General features: G+C 48.5%; 1 protein-coding gene across 2 annotated transcripts in view; it reads left to right on the top strand.

Moving 5' to 3' along the window:
- Positions 1 to 21,466, top strand: part of KSR2 (kinase suppressor of ras 2) — a 424,918-nt gene that overhangs the window by 327,702 nt on the left and 75,750 nt on the right. For both annotated transcript variants that reach the window (XM_043440060.1, XM_043440071.1), the window contains exons 8-10: positions 4,874 to 4,941; positions 8,057 to 8,175; positions 17,031 to 17,199. In XM_043440060.1, the coding sequence (XP_043295995.1) occupies positions 4,874 to 4,941; positions 8,057 to 8,175; positions 17,031 to 17,199 (356 nt within the window). The remainder of the gene's footprint in view (positions 1 to 4,873; positions 4,942 to 8,056; positions 8,176 to 17,030; positions 17,200 to 21,466) is intronic.

The following is a 21,466-nucleotide window of genomic DNA, read 5'->3' as shown; positions in this document are numbered from 1 at the left end:
CTAGATGATGCTAAGAAAAGTGATTAAAGAAGAATTCTCCCCCTATGTTATTATACACTCGCAGTGCCTCACACAGCACCTCGCACAGAGGAAGAAGATGATGATGTTTTTTGTGAGCATGAATGAATGGTTATCCTGAGTCTGCTGTGTTTACTATCTATGTGATTGGGCTGCTTCCTGAGCCTCAGTCTTTTTGACTTTAAAATGGGTGTAACAGTATCCATCGCTCACAGGATTGTTGTTCAGAATTGCCCAGGGTTATGTTAAGAGCGCCTGGCTCCAATTGGGTGTTTGCTTAACATTTCTTCAACTGGATGTCAGGGACCAGGTATTTAAAAACATCCCATTTGCACTCTGTAAGGAAAGGCAGATTGCAAAGTGAGCCGGTGTGGGATGAAAGAAAGGATCAGGGATTTAGGCTGCCTGGAGCAAACTTTTCGTAAATTGGTTCAACTCCGCTGGCAAACCACTTGAACATGTTTGTTTTCACCAGCAAGGGTCATGATGGTGCCTCATCCAGGAAGCCTGCCTTACTGATCCCAGCCGCACACCAGTCTCCAGGCTTGTGTCTGCTCTTAGGGGCTGCTGGGGGCCAGGTCACATCCATTAAGGAAAGGGCAGAGCTGCTCATAAAACTGTTTGTCTCATACAGTTTCTGGGCAGGATCTACACAAGTCCAGTTTGCTTGTGGTCAGACCCCCATCTCCCACCCCCGCGTCGGGGAGGAAGGAGGGCCGAAAGAAGGGAATGCAGAAGGGGGTGTGTCCGTCCGCACTTCACAAACGGCAAGGGATACAAGTTATAAGAAATAGAAATCACTTTCTAAAAATTAATGGAGACTTGGGACTTCCCTTATAATCCAGTGGTTAAGACTTCACCTTCCAATGCAGGGGCCACAGGTTCGATCCCTGGTCAGAGAGTTAAGTTCCCACATGCCTCACGGCCAGAAAACCAAAACATAAAACAGAAGCAATATTATGACGTGTTCAATAAAGACTTTAAAAAGTAGTCCACATCAAAAAAAAAAAAAAATTCAGAAAATTTGATGGAGACTATTCATGTTCCCACACCAGGAGCAATCTGGGGGCGTTCCCTTCTGCTGGGCTACCTTCCTGTGTCTTTCTCCTCTCCTCTCTCCCTCCATCTCTCCAGTGTCTGTTCAGCCTGTATCAGGCACCAGCCACCAAGCCAGGCACTGACAGCAGGGAGGGAAAGGTGCTGCAAGGAGGAGAAAGACCCAAATCCTGCCCCCAAGATAAATTCACATATTTAATTTTCAGACAGAGAGGATGTCTCATTCGGCCAGCAGCTCCTTTGGAGCAGGAGATATCCCACGTAAGCAACTTTTCTTGATAACTGAAGCTTATCCTGTTAGCCTTTGAAGTTGAAAAAAATGAACTCTTTTCCATAAAAGTTTTAAATAAATCCTTTCCAAGTGTCCAGGCTGCCTGAGACTTGTGTGACATTTCCTGTGTGCCCTCAAGTGTGCCTTACCCCAGCCTGCAGAGACATTGACCTATTTGCCGTCCAGGTGGGCACCACTCGGCATTTCCTCACTGGATCCTCATGGCAGTTCTGCCTACGAGGAACCTGGAACTTAGCCAGGCAGGTGGATGCCTCCTTGGTCTGGAAAAGGTAGAACTGTGACCCAGGCTCAGGTCAGCTGGATTCTGAAGCCCAGGCTTTTTACCTGGAAGCACATATGACCTTTACCTGGTGCCCGGAGCTGATCAGAGTTACCATCCTAACTTGCAGGGCTCCTCAAGGCCATGTCTGGTATGGAGATTTGTCCAGAGAGGTCCGCTGTGTCTTCCCCACCTCTCCGTTTTTCCTCCTTGTGGAAGGGAGCATATGGAGGATGCAATTCGTTGACTGTGGGCTCAAGGGACACATGAAGGACAAGGAGCAGAAGGCTTGGTTTTGATGTAAGAGCTTTGGGGCAGACCATGTCGGTGTTCCAAACTTCTTCTAATAATCATGGTGACTTAGTTGGGCTCCCCTTTTTCTACAGACCCTGATACAAAGATCTGGGGACAAGTAGTTTCTTTGAGAGGTGAGCCCAGGGCACCCCAGTGGAGGGGGGCAGGGGGGTGGTGTTGAGAAGTGAGAGAGGGACAGGAAGGGAAGGCAGCCTGTCCTGGGTCCTAGAAGAGCAGGTGACAGTCATGGGCACCTGGGGTCCAGTCCCTTGATAATACACCCCTGAGTTGTCCCACAGATTGTTAGTTAGTGGAACACTGCGCAAACTAACAATAAACACAACCCCCACAGTAAAAACAAGAGTACCTGCAACTTAAGTGCTCGTCCTAGGCTTCTTACCTCTGTTGTATCATTCATCTCTACTGTCCTGTGAGACAGATGCTGTGATTGTCCCCACTTTACAGATGAGAAAACTGAGGCTCAGAGCGGGTCAGTGACTTGCCCAGCTTGTCACAGCCAGGAAGTGGTGGTGTCAGGCTTTGAACTCAGATTTGTTAAGTATATTATCCTGACACCATTTCCTTTTACTTTTTAATCTGTTTATTTGGGGGTGGGGTATGGAACAAGGAGGACCCTGCCTTCTGGAAGACTTAGACATCCAGACATCTCTCATCTGGGAAGTAGAGTGTGTCCCTCTTCTGTGTGGTCCTTGAGCTCTGGCGTGCATTTGCTGGAAACCCACACTTCCAGCACTTCTTGAGTCAGAACCCGAGAGGGTATGCCTTGGGAATCTGACTCTGAAGTAGGTGGTCTACCGATAAATTGCATGCTAGTGGCTCTTCTTTCTTGGGCAGTGAAAAGGAAAAAATCTAATTTTGGTGGAATCATGCGTGTTTGCTGCTGGAAAAATGATTCTTCATAAATGAGGCATGTCTAGCCTCAGTCCCTGTGCCCCCTCCCCTCCAGGGTCTGGGTGATTTCAGTGCCAAGCTTATCCTGTCTGGATGAGCAAGTCCTGAATGTGTGGGCTCTAGTTTTTGACATGAGAACCTCTGCGCAAGGCTTAACTGTCCGGGCATCGGAGAACGATCTCTTGGGGTTTCTGCAGGAGCAGGGGCCGTGCTCCCAGCCCCGGCACTGCCCTTTGAAGCCATGGATGGAAGAATGCATGTTCCATCTCCCACCCTGCAGCCAGAGGTGGAGGAAGGCTGCTCCCTTCCTGCAGAAGACAGAAAGGAAGATGCCAGGAGGAGACAGGAGACGGCTGAGGTCACTAGGGGTCTCGCCTGCCTTGTCCTGATTTGGACACGGTCCAAATCACGTTGAGTTGCTTGCCGCCACTTCATGGCGCTGCCCGTGTCAGGGAACGGGGTGCTTCACACCTGCCCATCAGCCTTCCAGCTGAGTTTGCTCAAGAAGACTCCTAGGTCGGGGGTGGCAGAAAGGAACAATCTCTTTCTGGAAGTTTCTGGAAGTTGAGCTATTTCAATCAGGGAAGAGTACAGAAACTTCTTGGTCTGACTATCATTTGTCATCAGCAGTACCCCCAGTTCAGGTGCACTCATCTGACCCAGTCACAGTTGTCTAAAGCCTCTGATTTCTTCCGGGTGTTTGTGGGATCAAATACAGACTCTCGTACTGGGGCTCTGCCCACCTTCCCTTCCTCAAATCTTCCTTTCACTCTGGTTCTCTTCATTTCAGCTTCATCAGCCTTTAACTTCTGACCCCTGAACCCATCAGGCTTGATTTTGCCCCCTAACCTCACTCCTGTCACTTTCCATCTCGTTTCCCTGCATTATTTTTTCACCATCTTCCCACACTGGCAACGATCCGATATTTATGTGTTCATTAACTGTCCCCATAAACATAGGGGCTTCATCTGCGTGACCATTGTGTGTATCCCCAGGACCTGTTTGTAGAATGAATTAAAGGCTAATTTCACACTCAGCAGGGCTTTCCATCAGGGCTTTGATGCAACACTAGTTATCTCCATGGGAGCTGGGACCTTCCCTATGGGTCTGAGTCTGGGGGCCTTAGAAAATAAAAAGAGAAAACCAGGTCATAACACCCTTTGAAATCTGACAAAGGTATGGGGAAGAGCAAGGTGACATCTTGGATTTGTCCAAAAGAAGACATTTTACCTCTAAACTCTTAAACATAGTACCAGTAAAACTTAATACCTGTTACTAATCTCATCCTAGTTGGAAGTCTTGGTTGGCTGTCTCCTATAGAATGAGCCTTTAAGAAAAAAATGAGCCTGCCTCAGGCACCACTGAGCCAGGGTTTCTGCTAGGACAAGTCAGTTAAACTCAGCTTTTCTATCTGTACAATGGGAAGAATAATACCTATTTCATAAAAGTGCTTTAAAGATCTAATGACTTAGCATCTATAGAATTCTTGATACAATGGCTGGCAAATGAGTCTTCAGGTAAGCAGGTGGTGATTGAATGATGATGACAAATATAGACTGATAGATAACAATGTCTTTCAAAGCATGAAGTCCAAGTGGACATTGTTGGTTAAACAGTTACTTCCCACTCTTGGACCATCCAGGACTGACCTGTGAATGTGGGATGACAGAAAAACTCTCTCCAGAGTTAATTTCCTAGGTTCCAAGGGTATGCCTTTGCAGTAGCTGTCTTATCTCACCCCACATCTTGGTGTCCATAGCACCCAGAGCTTTCTGAACCATTGGTGTGTCTCATCCACCCATTCATCTACCCAGCCATATATCCACCCTACCCATCTATCCACCAATCTATCCATCCATCCACTGATCTGTTTAAACATCCATCTATTCATCCATCCATCCATCTATTCATCTGCCCACCCACCCATCTCTCCATCTACTTAACCATCCATCCATCCATCCATCCATTCACCCATCCATCCATCCACTTGTTCATCTTGACATCCATACATCTATCCATCCTTTTCTCTTTTTCTCTCTCAGGTTAAAGTGCCACAACAAATGCACCAAAGAAGCCCCGCCTTGTCATCTCCTGATCATCCACCGAGGAGGTAAGTATTTAACACTTCATGCCCTGGGGTAGTAGTGAGGGTTCCTGCAGGCCATCTGAGATAGCTGTCTATCCAGGTCAATTTTGGATAACCCCTTGATCCTTAACCTTTGCCTGCCTCATTTCTTTCCCTCTGACCCCCTCCTCCTGACATCTGTCACCTTAATCCACCCCCGTGCCCGTTCTCCCTATTCTTTGTCCTCACTCTGGTCTCCTTGATAGTTTAGCCCTCAGATTCATCTCCCCTTCCTAATTCTTTTCTCTCATTCTTGTCTTCTCTCCTAATTTTTCACTCTCCTCTCTTTCCCCCCAGTCCTACTCCTTTCCCTTCCCACTTAAAAAGAGTACTAGCTGAGTGTTTTTCCACTATGTGCTCTTCAGACTGTCAGTTGGCCCTGTAGAAATAGGCACAGAGAGGGGTCTTGATTGGACCTATTGGTTTGGGTCATCCGTGTTCCATCTCCAGAGGCCTGGGGAAAGCCTGGGCCAACCTGGCTGGGCAGGGAGGTAGCCAGACACTGCCTCTGGGAAGCCACTACCAGCCTTCCACCAGGCAAAAGCAAGACCAATTTAGTCAGAAGGGAAGACTAGAAGGAAAGTTTTTACCTGTCTGCCAAGAGTACAATATGAGGCCGTGTAGTCCAACTTTCAAAATGTAGTTCCCCTGATTCTTGGGGTAGGTTTTCCATTATCGACACTGTACTTCATCTAGTGGGGGACTCTCTAAGCCTGTATTGCTCAATACAGTAGCTACCAGCCACATCTGACTATTTAGATTTAGGTGAACTACAATGAAATAAAAATTTAATTACTCTGTCACACCAGCCACATTTCAAGGGCTCAGTGGCCACATGCAGCTACTGTACTGGACATTGCAGATATAGAACACATTCATCATTGCAGATATTGGCCATCGCCGGTCCAGACCCTTACTCTTCCAGCTGTGGCCCCTGGACCAGCAGCAACACGGGAATCACCTGGGAGCTTGTTAGAAATGCACAGCTTTTGGCCCCACTCCAGACCTATTGAATCAAAATCTGCATTTTAAACAGCATCTACATGTGATTCGTGTGCACTTTACAGTTAAGAAGCACTGCTCTGGAGTAGAAGTTGCAAACCCAGATGCCTGCCAGGGCCAAGCAGGTACCCTGAATGACAGATGCTGGCTGGATGGGGCCATACAAAGCGGAAAGAGAGCCCAGGCACCTCCTAGAGGGGATGGCCACTCCAGCAATGTGACTTGCATTGTACCACTTCTCATGTTTCTAAAAAAGCCCAAATGGCTTCATATGCCATATACTTATTTTTAAAAGTTGTGCATGTGTGCTAATTCGCTTCAGTTATGTCCAACTCTTTGTGACCCTATGGATTATAGCCCTCCAGGCTCCTCTGTCCATGAGACTCTCCAGGCAAGGATACTGGAGTGGGTTGCCATGCCCTCCTCCAGGGGATCTTCCCGACCCAGTGATTGAACCCGAGTCTCTTATGTCTCCTGGATTAGCAGACGGGTTCTTTACCACTAGCGCCACCTGGGAAGCCCATGTAAGCAACTTATTAAAGTTGTTAAAATTCTTACTGGCCCCCTTCCCACCACCCGCCTTCTGTAGGTTGGGTGGAGGCTTAGTGCCAACTTTGGGGAACACAAGTTGCTAGCCCTTGTCCTCTTCCTCCACCCCTCCTAGCCCTCCTGGCCTTGGGTCGGTGTGGGCTCAGGGGAACCTGCCCTGTTCTCAAACGAACCGAAGGGAAACTTAAAAAAGGAGGCAGATGGCTGCCAAAAGTGCTGGCTTGTCTTCCAGAGCCAATGGGCCATTGGTTTTCGATGATCTTTGCATTGCTTTCCTCCATGAGGAGAGGAAATTGCAAGAGAAGGAAAAGTCTGCAGCTCTTTCCTCTTGCCCCTTCCCACCTCACATCCTTAATAAAGAACCATCTGTTCCTTGAGCAACTGTATACACACCCCAAGCTTTTTTTAAAACTGAACTCTCACTGCTCTGGAGACCTTGTGTTGCATCAGATTCTTTGGGGGAAATTGCCTCCCGCCAGACACCCCTCCGTGGTAGCCTGCTGGGGCCCTGACTCCCACGTGGAGACTGGAACCAGCCTGCTGGGAGGTGACCCGCTCTCAGACGCTGACATCTGAAGAAGGGCACCCTCCCCCCCACCCACCGTCAGGGCCATGCCCCCTTTAGTCAAAGAGCAAACAGGAACTTTCCAGCACTCTGCCAGCTTCTTGCTCTACCCGCCCCTCTTTGGTAGGAAGTTGAAAATATAGTTGGTTTCCATGGTGATGGCAGCTCAGGCGTAAGAGAGAAATTAAATCCCTGGGTCAGTGCAAAGCTGTAACTTTCTCCCTAACTGCCCCACCCCCACAATAAAAAACAGCTAGCCAGTAGCATTACCAGGCATCATATTTGCATGTGAGCCTCGCCCCTCCTGCGGCCCCTGTAAATAGTAAGTAACAGAGGGCTGACAGAGAGAGGGGCTCAGGTGGCATGGTTGGAGTCTGGACGTGTTTGTTTAGCACCGCCTGCTGGTCCAGCTTTGGTGTGCCTGCAGGGATGGATGCAGAGGGGAGGCTGGGGGAGCCGAGACTTCCCTTCAGGGATCCCCAATGACCTTGTCTAGGACAAATGTGCTTTGACATGCTAGAGGTCGCTTGGGCCTGAGAAATCCCACAAGTGACACAGGATGATCCTAACACACAAGCTTAGGTGGGGGAGGGACAGGAGGCCAAATGAGCTGTCCACTGATGACAGCACCTGAGAAATCTGGAGCCTCCTGTCTCTCAAAGGAGGTTAAATTCTGAAATGAACTCCAATGTGAAACAATTATGATACGGGAGAAAAAGATTCTGATAGCTTCAGTTTCATTATTAGAAGTTTTAATTGTCAAAAGCCATATGTTGACAGTACGAACATCTTAGAAACCGCAGAGAACACAGTGGGGAGAGTGTCCCGCTACTGTGACACAGCACAATGACTGTCATTTCTCGGCAATTCCCTTCCAGCATTGGGGGGTGGGCCTTTGGGGTAGGGTCTGCTCTCCTGGCATCGATACAGAGCAGAAGTGGTACTTAAACTTCCAAATCGCTGTCTTTACCCCTACGGATCCAGCAAGGTTAGTCCGGACAGAGTCCGTCCCGTGTGACATCAACAACCCTCTACGAAAGCCACCCCGGTATTCGGACCTGCACATCAGCCAGACGCTCCCCAAAACCAACAAAATCAACAAGGTGAGACTGGGGTTCCGCTGGGTCCAGGCCTGCTGGGTCAGGGCGCTGCCGTATGAGGAGCAGGAGGGAGGAATGTTCTCAAACAGGACTCGGTGGATTGATCTGGGAGCCTTGCCCTTACTTCCCAGCACCCCTGGGCTCTCTTGTCATTCTGTGTGGTTTGTGTCTAGGAAAGTTTGGGGAGCATCCAGCCATCAGTGCAGAGTGAGTGTGCCAGCGATCTGTCTGATTTTAGAGAGGGCACCTGGCAATGAGAATGAATGAACGTGTTGACAGGGGCACAGTAGGGATGGGAGGACAGCCCGAGAGGGGGTCCTTAGTGGTTCAGGCTCCCCCTCTTTGCCCTGTGAGCTGTTTCATCATCTGCCAGGATGAGCTTTGTGGAAGGTTCTGCACTCTCTGACACATCTGTTGAATCTGATTACCTCAGGACAAGAGTTTGTTTCTGAGCTCCTCCTGGAGACTAGGTAGATGGATCTGTGTGGGGGCCCTGAGCTCTGAGCCATAGCCGATCTGGTTGGCTTCTGACTGATCCTCAGATGGTGGTCAGCAGCAGACCTCTCTGTGTGTCTTTCTTTCTAACATGGGCTGGAAATTTCCACTGGGGATTTCTGCATTCTTTGTTTGATCTGTGGGTTGGACAACACCAAAGGGATCCTAGGGACATTTAAAGCCTCATGGAAGAGGAAGAGGTAGCACACGCCAGCAGGTGATTTCTCAAGCCCTGTGGTGCCTCAATGCATTATGTGGAAGGTGGATAAAGTGTGGGCCAGTCCAAGTGTGTGGACAGTCACCCACCTGGATGAGCATCTCTGGCCGTGTGACCTCTCCCTGGCAACCATACTCTCCCTTCTGTGCGTAAGGCTGGGGATGGCCTAGCCCCCTCCCCAGTCCATTCTCCACACAGCACTCAGAGTGATTCTTAGTGAATGTAATTTGAATCATGCCACCCTCTGCTGAAAAACCCTCCTGTGGCTTTCTGTCGAGTGGAGGAAACAGTCAACCCCCTTCCTGCAGCCTGCAAGCCTCCATGCACAACTGGTCCCTCCCTCCTTCTCCAACCTCCCTACCAAAGCCCATATGTTCTTTCTCTCTCGAGCTGTCACCTACCACACTGGGTCTCAGTCATTCACCATCTGGCTCCTGTGGCATCGTCTTAGGACTTGATGATACACTTGGCCTCTGAAGTCAGGCAGATCTGGCAGCCAGTCTTGGCTTCCTCCACTTACTCACTCTTAGAGTGTCTGGGCAAGTTACTTAATCTCTCTGAACCTCAGCTTTCCTGTGTGTAAAATGGGCATGTTCCAGTAATCCACAGCTGTGCAAACCAACAACCTCAAACTTAGTGCTGGACACCAACAGCTTTTTAATCATGCTTGTGGAGGCTATGGGTCAGGTATCTAGAAAGCAGTCCAGCGGGGATGGTTTGTTTCTGCTGTACAATGCCCAGGGACTCAACTGGGAAAGCTGATGCAGCTGCGGGCTGGAATCATCTAGAATAGGGATTAGCAAACTATGGCTCACAGGCCATATCTAGCTCACAGCTTGTTTTTTTTGTGAATTAAGTTGTGTTAGAACAAGCCACATTCATATTTTCTATGGCTGCTTTCAAACTACAACAGCAGAGTTAAGTAGTTACAACAGAGATCACTGGCTCACAAAGCCTAAAATGTGTTCTAATGAGCCATTTCGAGAGAAAAGTTGCCAACCCCTGATCTAGAGGGTCCTTCACTCACATGGGCTGGGATGAGTCAAAGGCTGAACTCAACAGAGGGTCTCTTTGGGAGCAACTACACACAGCCTTGCCTTGTGGCTTGGGCTTCCTTACAATGTGGCTGCTTCAGGGTAGTCAGGCTCTTCTTACATGGCACCTCAGGGCTTGCAGAGCAACTTTCTCATCAAACAAGGTGGAAGCTGCAGAGGCTTTTATAACCTAGCGATATAAAAATCCCATGCACTGTCTTGGCTTGTCACTAGCCAAGGGTTGTCAGTGTCGGTTCTGCTGTACTGTCCTGACAGAAGCAGTCACAAGCCTACTTAGATTTGAGGGGAGGAGGCATGGTTCCGCTTGTCAGTGGGAAGAGTCCGAGGAATTTGTGGCCATATTTTTTTAATGTCTCCTGCTGAGCAAGAAGAGTACCAACCTCAGAGAATGGCTGTGAGGATGAAATGAAATAATCAGGGAAAGGCGAGGCGCTTGGAGAGGTTCCTGGCGTGTGGATAAGTGTCCAGGAAATTCTAGCTGTTTTTATAAGCTTAAATCTTGGGCTTCTAATCACAGTGTCAGGCTGGGTCCACTTTTCTTTTATTTTTTGGTAAAATATGTAAGTCTTTAGGAGAGGGTCTCCCCCTTCTGGAGTTGGGGTGTTTAGGAGGTTCCAGTGGTGAGGCTCCTGGGAAGTAACTATAACCATCCTTTCCTTTGTGACCTCTTGAGGGGTGAGTGGCTCAGAGCCATCTCGAGACCTTTCTCTCTGGCTTTACAGACACAGTGAGCCTCTTGGTGTCAGGTGAGACAGAAACACGGGTCAGATAGATCGGTGACTCTGACATTGTTCTGCTTGTCTGCCAGCAAGAGAATTTGATAAGAGAAATAAATTAACCTCTGTTTAGAAAGCGGCTTTGGCATGAAGGTGGACAGGAACTATCAGAGAGCTGGGTTATTTTTTTCCCCTTACTTCTCTTCTCACTAGCTTCACACAGATTCTTTCTGTCAGGCAATGATGTGGTTAGTGCAGTAGATTTCTGAGCCAATTTGGTCTGAAGATTTCCTTTTCGTTGCTCTGTCTCCTCTCTTGTCTAGCTCTGTCAATCCAGCTTCATAAAAACCTAACCTGTTCACCCAGCCTAATGGTTTGAATGTGCATTTTGGAATCAGAAGGTCTGGGCTTGAAACTCGGTTTCTTCATACCCTCTGCGATCAAACCAAGATCCTTCTGCCTTTGTTTCCCCCTGTGTAAAATAGGCATTATCGTAGTAATGGATAATGGGGGTTGTGGAGAGGCTTTGGTGCAGCGATATGTGTAAAGGATTTAGTCCTGACACTGGATCCTCAGGGCATGGAAGAGCTGGGGGTGAAGAAGAGAGACAATGTGGAGGAGAAGGAGGAACAGAAGGAGGAGCAGGAGGAAGAAAAGGGGTGGAGGAGGAGGGAGAAGAAGAGAAAGAGGAAGAGGGAGGAGCAAGAAGAGGAAGAAGAAAGAAGAGGAAGGAGGAGGAAATGAAAGAAGAAGGATGAGGAGGATGGAGGACATGGAGGAGGGTGAGGGGATGGAGGAGATGAAGGAAGCGGAGGAGATGGAGAAAGATGAAGAGGTGGAGGAGAATGAGGAGATGGAGGAGAAGCCACAGAAGCAGGAGCATCTGCCGGCTCCCGAGGGGTCTAGTCTGTAAGGCGCATACTTCCACATCAAGGCATCAAAAGCCCCACCTACCTGGGTGTCCGAAGCTGAAGATCTGCCCACTGCAGGGGAGCTTTCTGGAGTGGCTGTCTACTTGCTGTCCTTTTCAGTTGGTTGCAAGGAACAGAGCCTCATCTCTGCTAGCTCAGCAAAAGGAACTGTCTCTTGGAAGGACTGGGCACGGGGCAATAAGAGAAAGAGGAATCCTGGTTAAGGAGTTCGGGCTCATGAAACTGGACATAGAGGACAGACTTGTGCTCAGGTCAGCACCTCGGACCTCCAGCAATACCATGGGTCACTATTCTGGTCCGCCATCATGACAGTGGTCAGCTACTCTTTGTGGGTCCCCTCTGGTCTGTTACTGTTGACTGTTTTCCTCATCCTTTGCTCTCACCTTTCTCTCCATCTTCACTTCTGCAGCCATAGAAGCACTCCTGCTCCTCGTTACCTCGGCTGATTTGTTTTCTGGCCTGTCGTAGCTCTTCTGTCCCCTTCAACCTCATCTCCTCTCCACCTTTGCTCTGCTTTCTGCTATTATTCCTCCTGCCCCCACTCATCTGATTACTCCAGGTATCATAGGTCATTAACCAGCTGCTGTGATGCCCTGACCTTTGGTCCTGAGTTGGGAGTGGGCTTTGGAGTTCACAAGACAAGTAAGGCTGTTTAGGAGACTCTGTTGGGTTGGAGGTAGAGAAGGAAATGGCAACCCACTCCAGTATTCTTCCCTGGAGAATTCCATGGACAGAGGAGCCTGGCAGGCTACAGTCCATGGAGTCACAAAGAGTCAGGCACAACTGAACGACTAACATTACTGCTACTACTGTTGCGTTGGAGGGTGGGGATGGTTTCCTTAGGAGACAGTTTCCATGGAAGAGAGAGTTATTATTACTGCCATGTCAAAGTCAGCGCACAGCTGGGTGAGGGGAACCTGGGAAGCGAACATGCTTCGTTTGATCCTCAGAGTCAGATGTGAGTTCTTATTACTTGGTTCAGCCTTCTGTGTTTGCTTCTGGGCTGGAAATGGGGACTTGGGCCACTAACTCTCTGTATGATTCCAGCACATCGCCCCTGTGTCTGAATCTCAGCGTCCCCATCTACAACATGAAGTTGGGGACTGGATGGTCTCTGAAGAATGTTTCCACATTTTAGCTGCACTCAGAAAGAGGAATTACGCCATTCGCCCTTCCCTGCATGATCTGAGAGAGTCTGAGTTTCCCTCTTACGGAAGACAACCTCCTATTGGGACGATCTGGGTCTGGCCCGAGGAAGGAATTTCCTCTCCCATTTAGCTCTTCTGCTGGGGAATGTGGGCACTCTGTGCACATTTCTCTTTTGCTGATTCTGTTGATTCACATCAGCCCTGAGCCTCAGATATGAAAGAGACTGAATTGCTGCCCTGTTTCCTCCATAAAGACAACTTTTCCTTGCCTCCCTCTCTTTTTCTCGCCTTCCCTCCCTCCTTCCTTTCCATTCACTGATACATATAACATTTATTAGCCACTTCTTATGTTTTTGTTTCTGTGATGTTTTGCTGATTCCAAGATAAATAAGCACAATCTAGAAGAAGGGCGTAAACCTTTTCTCCCCCCTCTCTCTCTCTCCTTGTCCATCCCTCTCTTCATTTCTATTTTCCTTCCTCTAGCACACACACTGAGAATAGGGAACTTCTTACCCTGAGGACGAAGACAGATAAGCAAGCTGAGAAGTGATGGTGTTGAAGCAATAGCAGAAGCCAAGACCAATATCCGAGCAAGCTAGTACCAGGCAGGGCCAGTCCCAGGAGGAGGAATGTGCTGACCTGGTTGGTTGAGTGGGAGGTCAGGGGAGCTTCTCGGAGGAGGGGCAATCTGAGCTGCCTTTTGAAGAAAGAGTAGGCATCTTCCAGGCCAACTGGGACAAGGCGGAGAGGATAGTGTTAGTCACTCAGTTGTGTCCAACTCTTTGCGACCTCATGGACTGTAGCCTGCCAGGCTCTTCTGTCCATGGAATTCTCCAGGCAAGAATACTGGAGTGGGTACCCATTCCCTTCTCCAAGAGGTCTTTCCAACTCAGGGATTAAACCCAGGTCTCCTGCATCGCAGGCAGATTCTTTACCATCTGAGCCACCAGGGAAGCCCATTCCAAGCAGAAATAATAACATCTCCCAAGCCTTGGAGATGTGAAATAGCCTGGTTTGTGTTGGGAACTGTGGGCCACTCGATGTGACTATGGCAGTCGTTGTAGGAATGAGAGAAGTGATGCAAGCCCAGGTCCAGCCTGAATGTGTGCATCATGAACCAATGTTTTCATTTAAACATGCTCTGCTATTGGAACATGATCTGTATGCCTAGCGGGACACTGTTTCTAGCACAAACCTTTATGCTTTTTAAATAAGGATAATGTTTTTTTGCAGAGCATCTATGGAAACTTCTTTGCCCATCTATGAGTAGAAGTTCAAAGAAGAGAGTCTTGCTAGGATGGATAGATGCCTGACTTCCATTTACCCTATCCCTCTACTGACACAATCAGTCACTGACTTCCTCTGAAAACCTCCTGTGCCCCCTTTGACTGTGTGATAGCTTCACAGCCCAGCCACATAAACCTTAGCCCACATGTCACTGCCTTATTTTTCCTTACATTAACGAGTCTGTTGCCAGGAATATGTAATTACTATTAGGTAAATTAGGATGGAGTGAGAAGGCTGGCTTCCTGATACATTACTATTAAAATCAGATCAGAATTACCTCCAAGGTGGTCTTGTGTGGAAGGTGGTTGGAATGAACTAGATCGTGACCTTGCCTGGAACAGGACCTTGTTCAGGGCATGTTTGTAGTTCCTTGATCCACAAGAGCCGCAGAGGGTGACAACCTATCTGTCCTTCAGTGGATGGTTGATCAAAAAACTGGATACTCATCCATACCATGAAGTATCATTCGGCAATAAAAATGAACAATCCTTTGTTGCATGCAGTAACTTGGATGAATCTCCAGAGAACTATTCTGAGTGAAAAAAAGCCAATCCAAAAAGATTACATACTGTATGGTTCAATTTATAGAACATTCTTGCAATGACGTTATAGCAGTGAAGACTGGATTAGTGGTGCTGGGGGTAAAAGATGGGAGGGAGGGGTTGTGAGGAAAGAGAAGGAATTGGGTGTAGTTAGAACAGGACAACATGAGGGATCCTTCTGGTGGTGGAAATGTTCTGTATCTTGACTGTATCAGTTCAGTGTCTGGGTTGTGATTTTATTGTACTCTAGTTTTGCAAGATGTTATCATTGGAAAAAACTAAATAAGAATGCATTGTTGTTCAGTCACTAAGGCATGTCCAACTCTTTGCAACTCCATGGACTGCAACACACCAGGCTTCCCTGTCCTTTACTACCTCCCAGAATTTGCTCAAACACATGTCCATTGAGTCGGTGATGCCATCCAACCATCTCATCCTCTGTTGCCCCCTTCTCCTCCTGTCCTCAGTCTTTCTCAGCATCAGAATCTTTTCCAGTGAGTCAGCTCTTCACATCAGGTGGTCAAAGTATTGGAGCTTCATCTTCAGCATCAGTCTTTCCAATGAATAGTCAGGGTTGATTTCCTTTAGGATTGACTGGTTTGATCTCCTTGTAGTCCAAGGGACTCAAGGGTCTTCTCCAGCACCATGATTCGAAAGCATCAATTCTTTGGCACTCAGCTTTCTTTATGGTCCAATTCTCACATCCGTACATGACTACGGGAAAAAGCACAGCTTTGACTGGGATCCCTCTAGTACTCTTACAACTGCATGTGAATCTGCAGCTATCTCAGATTGAAAGCTTAATTGCAAAAATAAATGCTGTCACAAATATAATTGCTTCCGTTTATTGATAACAAAATGCCTTATCCCAATGCTAGGGATTTAGGTACATACATCACCTTAAACTTCACAACAGAGCCACACAGTGGGTGTTCTCAGCCCATGTGAAGGACAAGGAGAAACTGAAGCTCGCAGTGGAGAAGTCACTGATGTGGAGGCAGTATGACCTCGTGGGAGTGGAATGACCTCTGGGAAGGGGGCATGCACAGCCCGGTCGAGCACCCATTGGGCCTCCAGATGAGGAATGTCTGTTCCCCACCCCCCACCCTCCACCCTTCTATGCTCGTTGGTATTTGCTATACTGACTCTGGGGTTTGGCAGGTAAACACACCTGTTGACAAAATCAGATCGCACAAAACCATCCTTGGGTACCTGGAGCCATGCTGAGTGGTGTAGCTCTGAGTGATTCAGGGACCAAATTATCCATGTGCTGTGAGTGAACTGATTAAGGTACCTCTGAGAATGCTTAGCTCTGCCGACTTTGAGAGGCAGGAACCTCTTTCCTGGGATGCTGAGGTTTGCTAGTATTTAATCCCATTTTACAGAGGGCAAAACTGAGGAATGGTGAAGTTAGGCATTTTGTTCAGGATGCGTGGGAAAGAGGTGGCTGTGTTTCCCTTTCCATCACTTGGAATCCTACTCGTATTACTTTCCTGGGGCTGCAGAAACAAATTACTGCAAACTGGTTAGCTGAGACAAAAGCCATTTGCTCTTTCACAGTCTGGGGTCCAGGAGCCTGAGATCAAGATGTCAAGCAGGGTTGGCTCCTTAGGGAGAAACTCCAAGGGAGAATCCATTCCATGCCCCTCTCCTAATCTTCGGTGGCTCCGGCAGTCCTTGGCATTTCTTGGCTTCTAGAAGCATCAGTCCAGTGTCTACCCCTGTCTTCACAGCACCATTTCCTCTGTGTGTCTTTCCTTTCCTGTTTCTTGTAAAGACACTTGACATGGGATTTTATGCACCCCACCCCACCCCGAATCCAGAATGGTCCCATCACAATTAGGTCACATACTAAGGTTCTGAGTAGACATGTCTTGGAGGGGAGACAGTATTCAGCCCACTGCATGGCTACTGGCCCCACCCTGACCAGCGCCATTCTGAGGATGTGCACACGGATTCTGTCTTCATCTTGGCTTTAGAACAGCTTCAAGGGCCAGAGGAGGCCGTGCTGGTTCCAGCCGAGAGGCGAGGGAAGATGCTGCAGGCCGGCTCTCTCACTCTCTCTTGAGCTGTCAGGCTGTTGATTCTTTAATAAAACACTCGGGAGGAGAGGCGTTAGGACGGGAAGAGCTCTCTGGGCACCTCGGCGTGGAACTTTCCAAAATCAAAGAGGCCCAAGGAGAGTGGCTGTCACCTGCCTGGCTTTCATTACGTGGTAACCTTTCAGCCCAGGCTCCAGGCAGTGGGCAGGAATTTGACTCAAGAGACTGTGCCTTCCACAGCTGGATGCAACCCGGTGGGGGTGGGGGAGGCAGGTGGGACTTTGAGGGGGGTGTTTGAGGAAAACGGAGGAGGCACTGAGGATGCTGAGGGGGTGCTCTTCCCGGGCAGCTCAGCCTCGCTGCTGCAGTGTCTCCGCCTCTCTGCCTGCCCCTGCCCCCACCCCGCTCTCTTTTCTTTCTTCAGGACCACATCCCTGTTCCTTACCAGCCGGACTCCAGCAGCAACCCCTCATCCACGACGTCCTCCACGCCCTCCTCGCCAGCGCCCCCGCTCCCGCCCAGCGCCACGCCGCCTTCTCCCCTACACCCTTCTCCTCAGTGCACAAGGCAGCAGAAGAATTTCAACCTGCCAGGTACCTTACACGCGTGGGAGGTCTCAGGGTGAGGAGTCGGGTCCATGCCAGAGCCGTGTCCAGGCCAGTCCACCTGAAAAGTGATGGGTTGGAAGCATATGGATTAAGTCTTACCATATGCAGGGCAACTGCTACATAGTCCCTTATGTGATCTCTAGAGTAGCCATGAGGTAAGTAGGATTGGTTCCATTTTACAGATGAGAAAATCGAGGCTCAGAAGGTAAGGGGACTCTCAGAGACTCTGTCTTTTGGAAAGCAGCATTTCAGGGTCTCCACCTAAGTCTGAGTCACAGGGGGAGCCATCTTCTCTGGAGCTGGATGTTGCCTTAAGTGTGAAATCAGGGGACTTCCCTGGTGGGCTGGTGGGTAAGACTCTATACTCCAAATGCAAGGAGTCTGGGTTCAAACCCTGATCAGGGAACTGGATCCCACATGCTGCAACTAAATGTTTGCATGCTAAAAGCTGAAGATCCCACATGCCCCAATGAAGATTGAAGATCTAAGAAGAACTCAGACCAAGTGCTGCCAAAAAAAAAAAAAAAAAGAGCTAAATCAGTTGAAACTGGCAACTGGATCCTGTGCCAAGGATCTCAGGGCCCATACACCTGAGCATGGCTACATTCTGAGTCTTATGCAGACATCAAGACAGGGCTCGAAAAGAGTGAGCTGGCGTCCAGGAGTCAATAGCCAGCTCTCTCATGTCCCTGCCCTGTGACCTCTGGCTTCAGTTTTCATACCTCTGAAAGGATGCAGGTGGACAAGAGGACCCCAAAGGGTCTTCTAGCTCACAAACTCCAGGGCACTCCGCCACTGACCTGATGCCCTGTGCTGGGCTGAGACAATGGAGAAGCCCTCACGTGGTGTTCTGGCTTCTTGGACTTACAAAAGGGATCTTTCTCAGCTTTCAGGCGAGACAGACCTAAGTGTCTTCCCACCCCTTCCGGGGCTCAGCCCAGCCCACCTCCTGTTCTCCGATCGCCAGGACACTTCCAGCTCAGCCATATTTGTAGCACCATAGCTGACTTCAAGACGGAGGCTGGCGGGATGAGGTCTGGTTTGACGAGTTGGGACCAAAGTCTAGCTCTATGTTGTACAATATGGTACAGACTAGTCACACATGCCTATTTAAGTTTAAATGAATTAAAATTAATTATAATTAAAATTTTAATTCCTCGGTCATGCTTGCCACATTCCAAGTGCTTGAGAGCCACTTGTGGCTAGTGGCCCCATGTTGGGCAGCACAGGTGTAGACCGTTTCCCACCATCGCAGGAAGTTCCACTGGACAGTGCTGGTCTAGGGGTGTGGTTTCCTCTTGAGCCAGAGAGCTTCCCACAGCGGGGAAAGAAAAAAAACCCAGGTCCTCAGCCACAGGTCACACCTCCAAGCCTATCCACCCACGAGAGAATATCTGGGAAACAAATGAAGACCCAGGCCCACGTTTGGGTGACGCCCAGATACATCCACCCGTTGAGCATAAGCTGCTCATGTCACCTGCCTACACTGCTTTGATCTGGGCTGTGTCCGAAGGGATAGAGTGCATCTTAAATACTTGCGTCATGGGGACTTTTTTGACTAAGTCCAAGCCCAAGGCAGCCTCACACCTGTGGTGCGAGGGCTTCTCACCTGGGAGCCAAAAAGGACCCTAACGGGAGTCATCAGCTGAAATCCGTCTCAGTAAGTGCCCCCGAGTCAACTAGGCAACAGTGCCCAGCGATTCCATAGACTGAGGGTTCCCATCAGCACCCCCAGCCATTTCTACTTCCCTGGAAGGTGAATGTGAAAAAGGCCCTTTGACATCCCCTCCACCCCTTTGACATCCCCTCCACCCCTTTGATCCCCCCTCCCCCAATCTCAGGGGGCAAAGAGTCTGGATGCTTTCCTAGAGCTGTTCCACCCCTCACCCAAGATATTCACTTCAGGGCTATTTTCCCTTGTAACCATTTGCTGCTTGTTTATAGACAGGGAGCTGGCAAAGGACCTCTTAAGGGGGAACCATGCATCAAAGCACCAGCACTCTTTCATCTCTAGAAGACTCTGCTGGCATCTTTAGACACGATCCCTGACTCACCAGGGGTGATCCCTGTTTCCTTCATCCCTTCAGTCAGAGCCCCGGGAAGGGGTCTAAACCAAATTACTATGCTAGCCTGCCAGTGGGTCTGCACCTACCCCATGGCAGGTCCCAACAGTGCCCTGACCCTCTTTGGGGAGTGGACTCATGGGTCCTCTGGGTGAAGGCGCTTTAGAACAGCAGTTAAAAGAGTGTGAGCTCTGGAACTAGGCTGCTTGTTCCTACTAGGCTGCTCAAATCCCAGCTCCATCACTTAATATCTATGTGCTGTTGAACAAACCACTGACCTCTCTGTGCCCCTGTTTCCGCATCTGTACAATGGGGATAATAATAGTACCTACTTTGTAGAACCCTCAAAAGGCTCAACATTACCATACATGTGCAAAGCTTAGCAGAGCACCTGTCTCATCCGAGACAGCTCACCTTTGGTGAGCTACTTTCATCATTATTAGATTAAACCCATGATTAACAAATTAGCGTGGCTACCACTGCTAAGTAATATGCCCTAACCAGAATTGTGGAAATAAAGATGAGGTCCCCAGATACCCCGAAATTGGGAGTAGGAATCAAATTAAACTTTTAGGGGAGGTGATTTGGCATTGTCAGAGCTTCAAATGTACATTCCCTGGGCCAGCAGTATCACTTCTAAGAATTTATACACAGAAGTGTTTGCACAGGGATCTATAACGATTTTTTTTGGCAGCAGTGAAAAATCTGGACTCAACCCAAATGCCCATCAGGAGGGGAGTGTTTGAATACACTGTAATATATCTGTGTAACCAAACACTCAGCCGCCCTTGGAAAGGATGGAGTAGCTCTTTGTAAATATCCCGGACGTGGGAAGAAATCCATAATGTCTTTTAAGTGGAAAATAAGTGATTTGCAAAACCACTGGTATAATAACATCCTATTTGTTGTAAAATGATTTAATGTATTTGTATGTGTATATTTATACGTGTGTGCGTGTATGTATTTGTATATGCAGACAAATGTCTGCAGGACTTTATGGCAGGTGTTCTTTCTAAGAAGAGGAATTTTATTTTATGCACTTCTGTAGTGTATATAATAGCAAGAAACATGCATCCGTTTTATAATTGAATAATAATAATAAAATGCAGTGTTGACATAGAAAACAAAATAGGACCCTCTAGAAGGACAGCCAGACCTTCCCCCCAACTCCCCGCCTCTGCCTGCCTTAGGCAGTTTTGGCAAAATTCCTCCAGGATGACAGGCATCTATTCTGTTTACACAAGGCCCTGGTCACCTGTTACATACTCCAGACTGTGAGTCTCTGTTGATGGAAAAGGAGCTTTGGCTCTGGTTTCCTGCAGATGTTGAGTCTTCTGAAGACAATTCAAGCTAATACCTAGGCATAACAATGCCCCTGGCACTGGTTACTCTAGAACATTCTTTTTGAAAAAAGGCCATGTGGTTAACAGGCATTTGGCTCAACTGTTAACCTCAGGGCACGTGAAGGACACCCTTCACAGGATCTGGGATTGTGCTCTGCTGGTTGGCTGGACCCCCTTGTTCTTTGCCACTCCCTTCAGAATCCTGGTGCCATGTTGGACATGGCACAGTGAAGGGTGGAGGGCTTCGTTTGGATCCCAGATTTGCCCTCTTCCACCTCTGTGGCCTTGAATATGGCACTGACTCTGTTTAGGCCTCAGTTTCTCTTCTGTAAAATGGGTCTGAACTGCCAGTTTGTATGACATTTGCTGTGGGAAGGTACATGAAGGGGCTTTGTGAGGGACTGTCGTATGGGTTCCTCAGACTGAAGTGTTCACACACCTTCTTCCTTTGGAGTAACCTGGTGCCATGTTTAGTATCTCCTCTATTGAAAGTCAGCTCCATGACGCTAGGAAGACTGTCTGCTTCACCTACCCCTCTACTGCCAAAGCCCAGCCCAGTGTCGACTGCTGAGAGCACTAATTAAATGTTTGTTGAGTGAATAAATGAGTGAACAAGTGACTTGAGACTCCCAGAACTGCATGTTCCTTTTCTTTAAACTGTCTCTGGCTCTGCATCCCATCCGTTCATTTCTTTAATGGATGTTTTCTGAGCATCCACTATATACCAGGTACTGTTCGAGGCACTGGGTAAGGAGCAAGGGACACATCAGATGTGCCCTGTATGAGTTGACTGTTGCCGCTGTAACAAATTGCCATGAGCTTAATGACTCAAAGGAGCAGAAGTTT

Source organism: Cervus canadensis, chromosome 1 (assembly GCF_019320065.1).
Source record: "Cervus canadensis isolate Bull #8, Minnesota chromosome 1, ASM1932006v1, whole genome shotgun sequence".
Classification (NCBI taxonomy): domain Eukaryota; kingdom Metazoa; phylum Chordata; class Mammalia; order Artiodactyla; family Cervidae; genus Cervus; species Cervus canadensis.
Note: the sequence above shows the minus strand (reverse complement) of the source record. Positions and strands in the feature narration are given on the sequence as shown.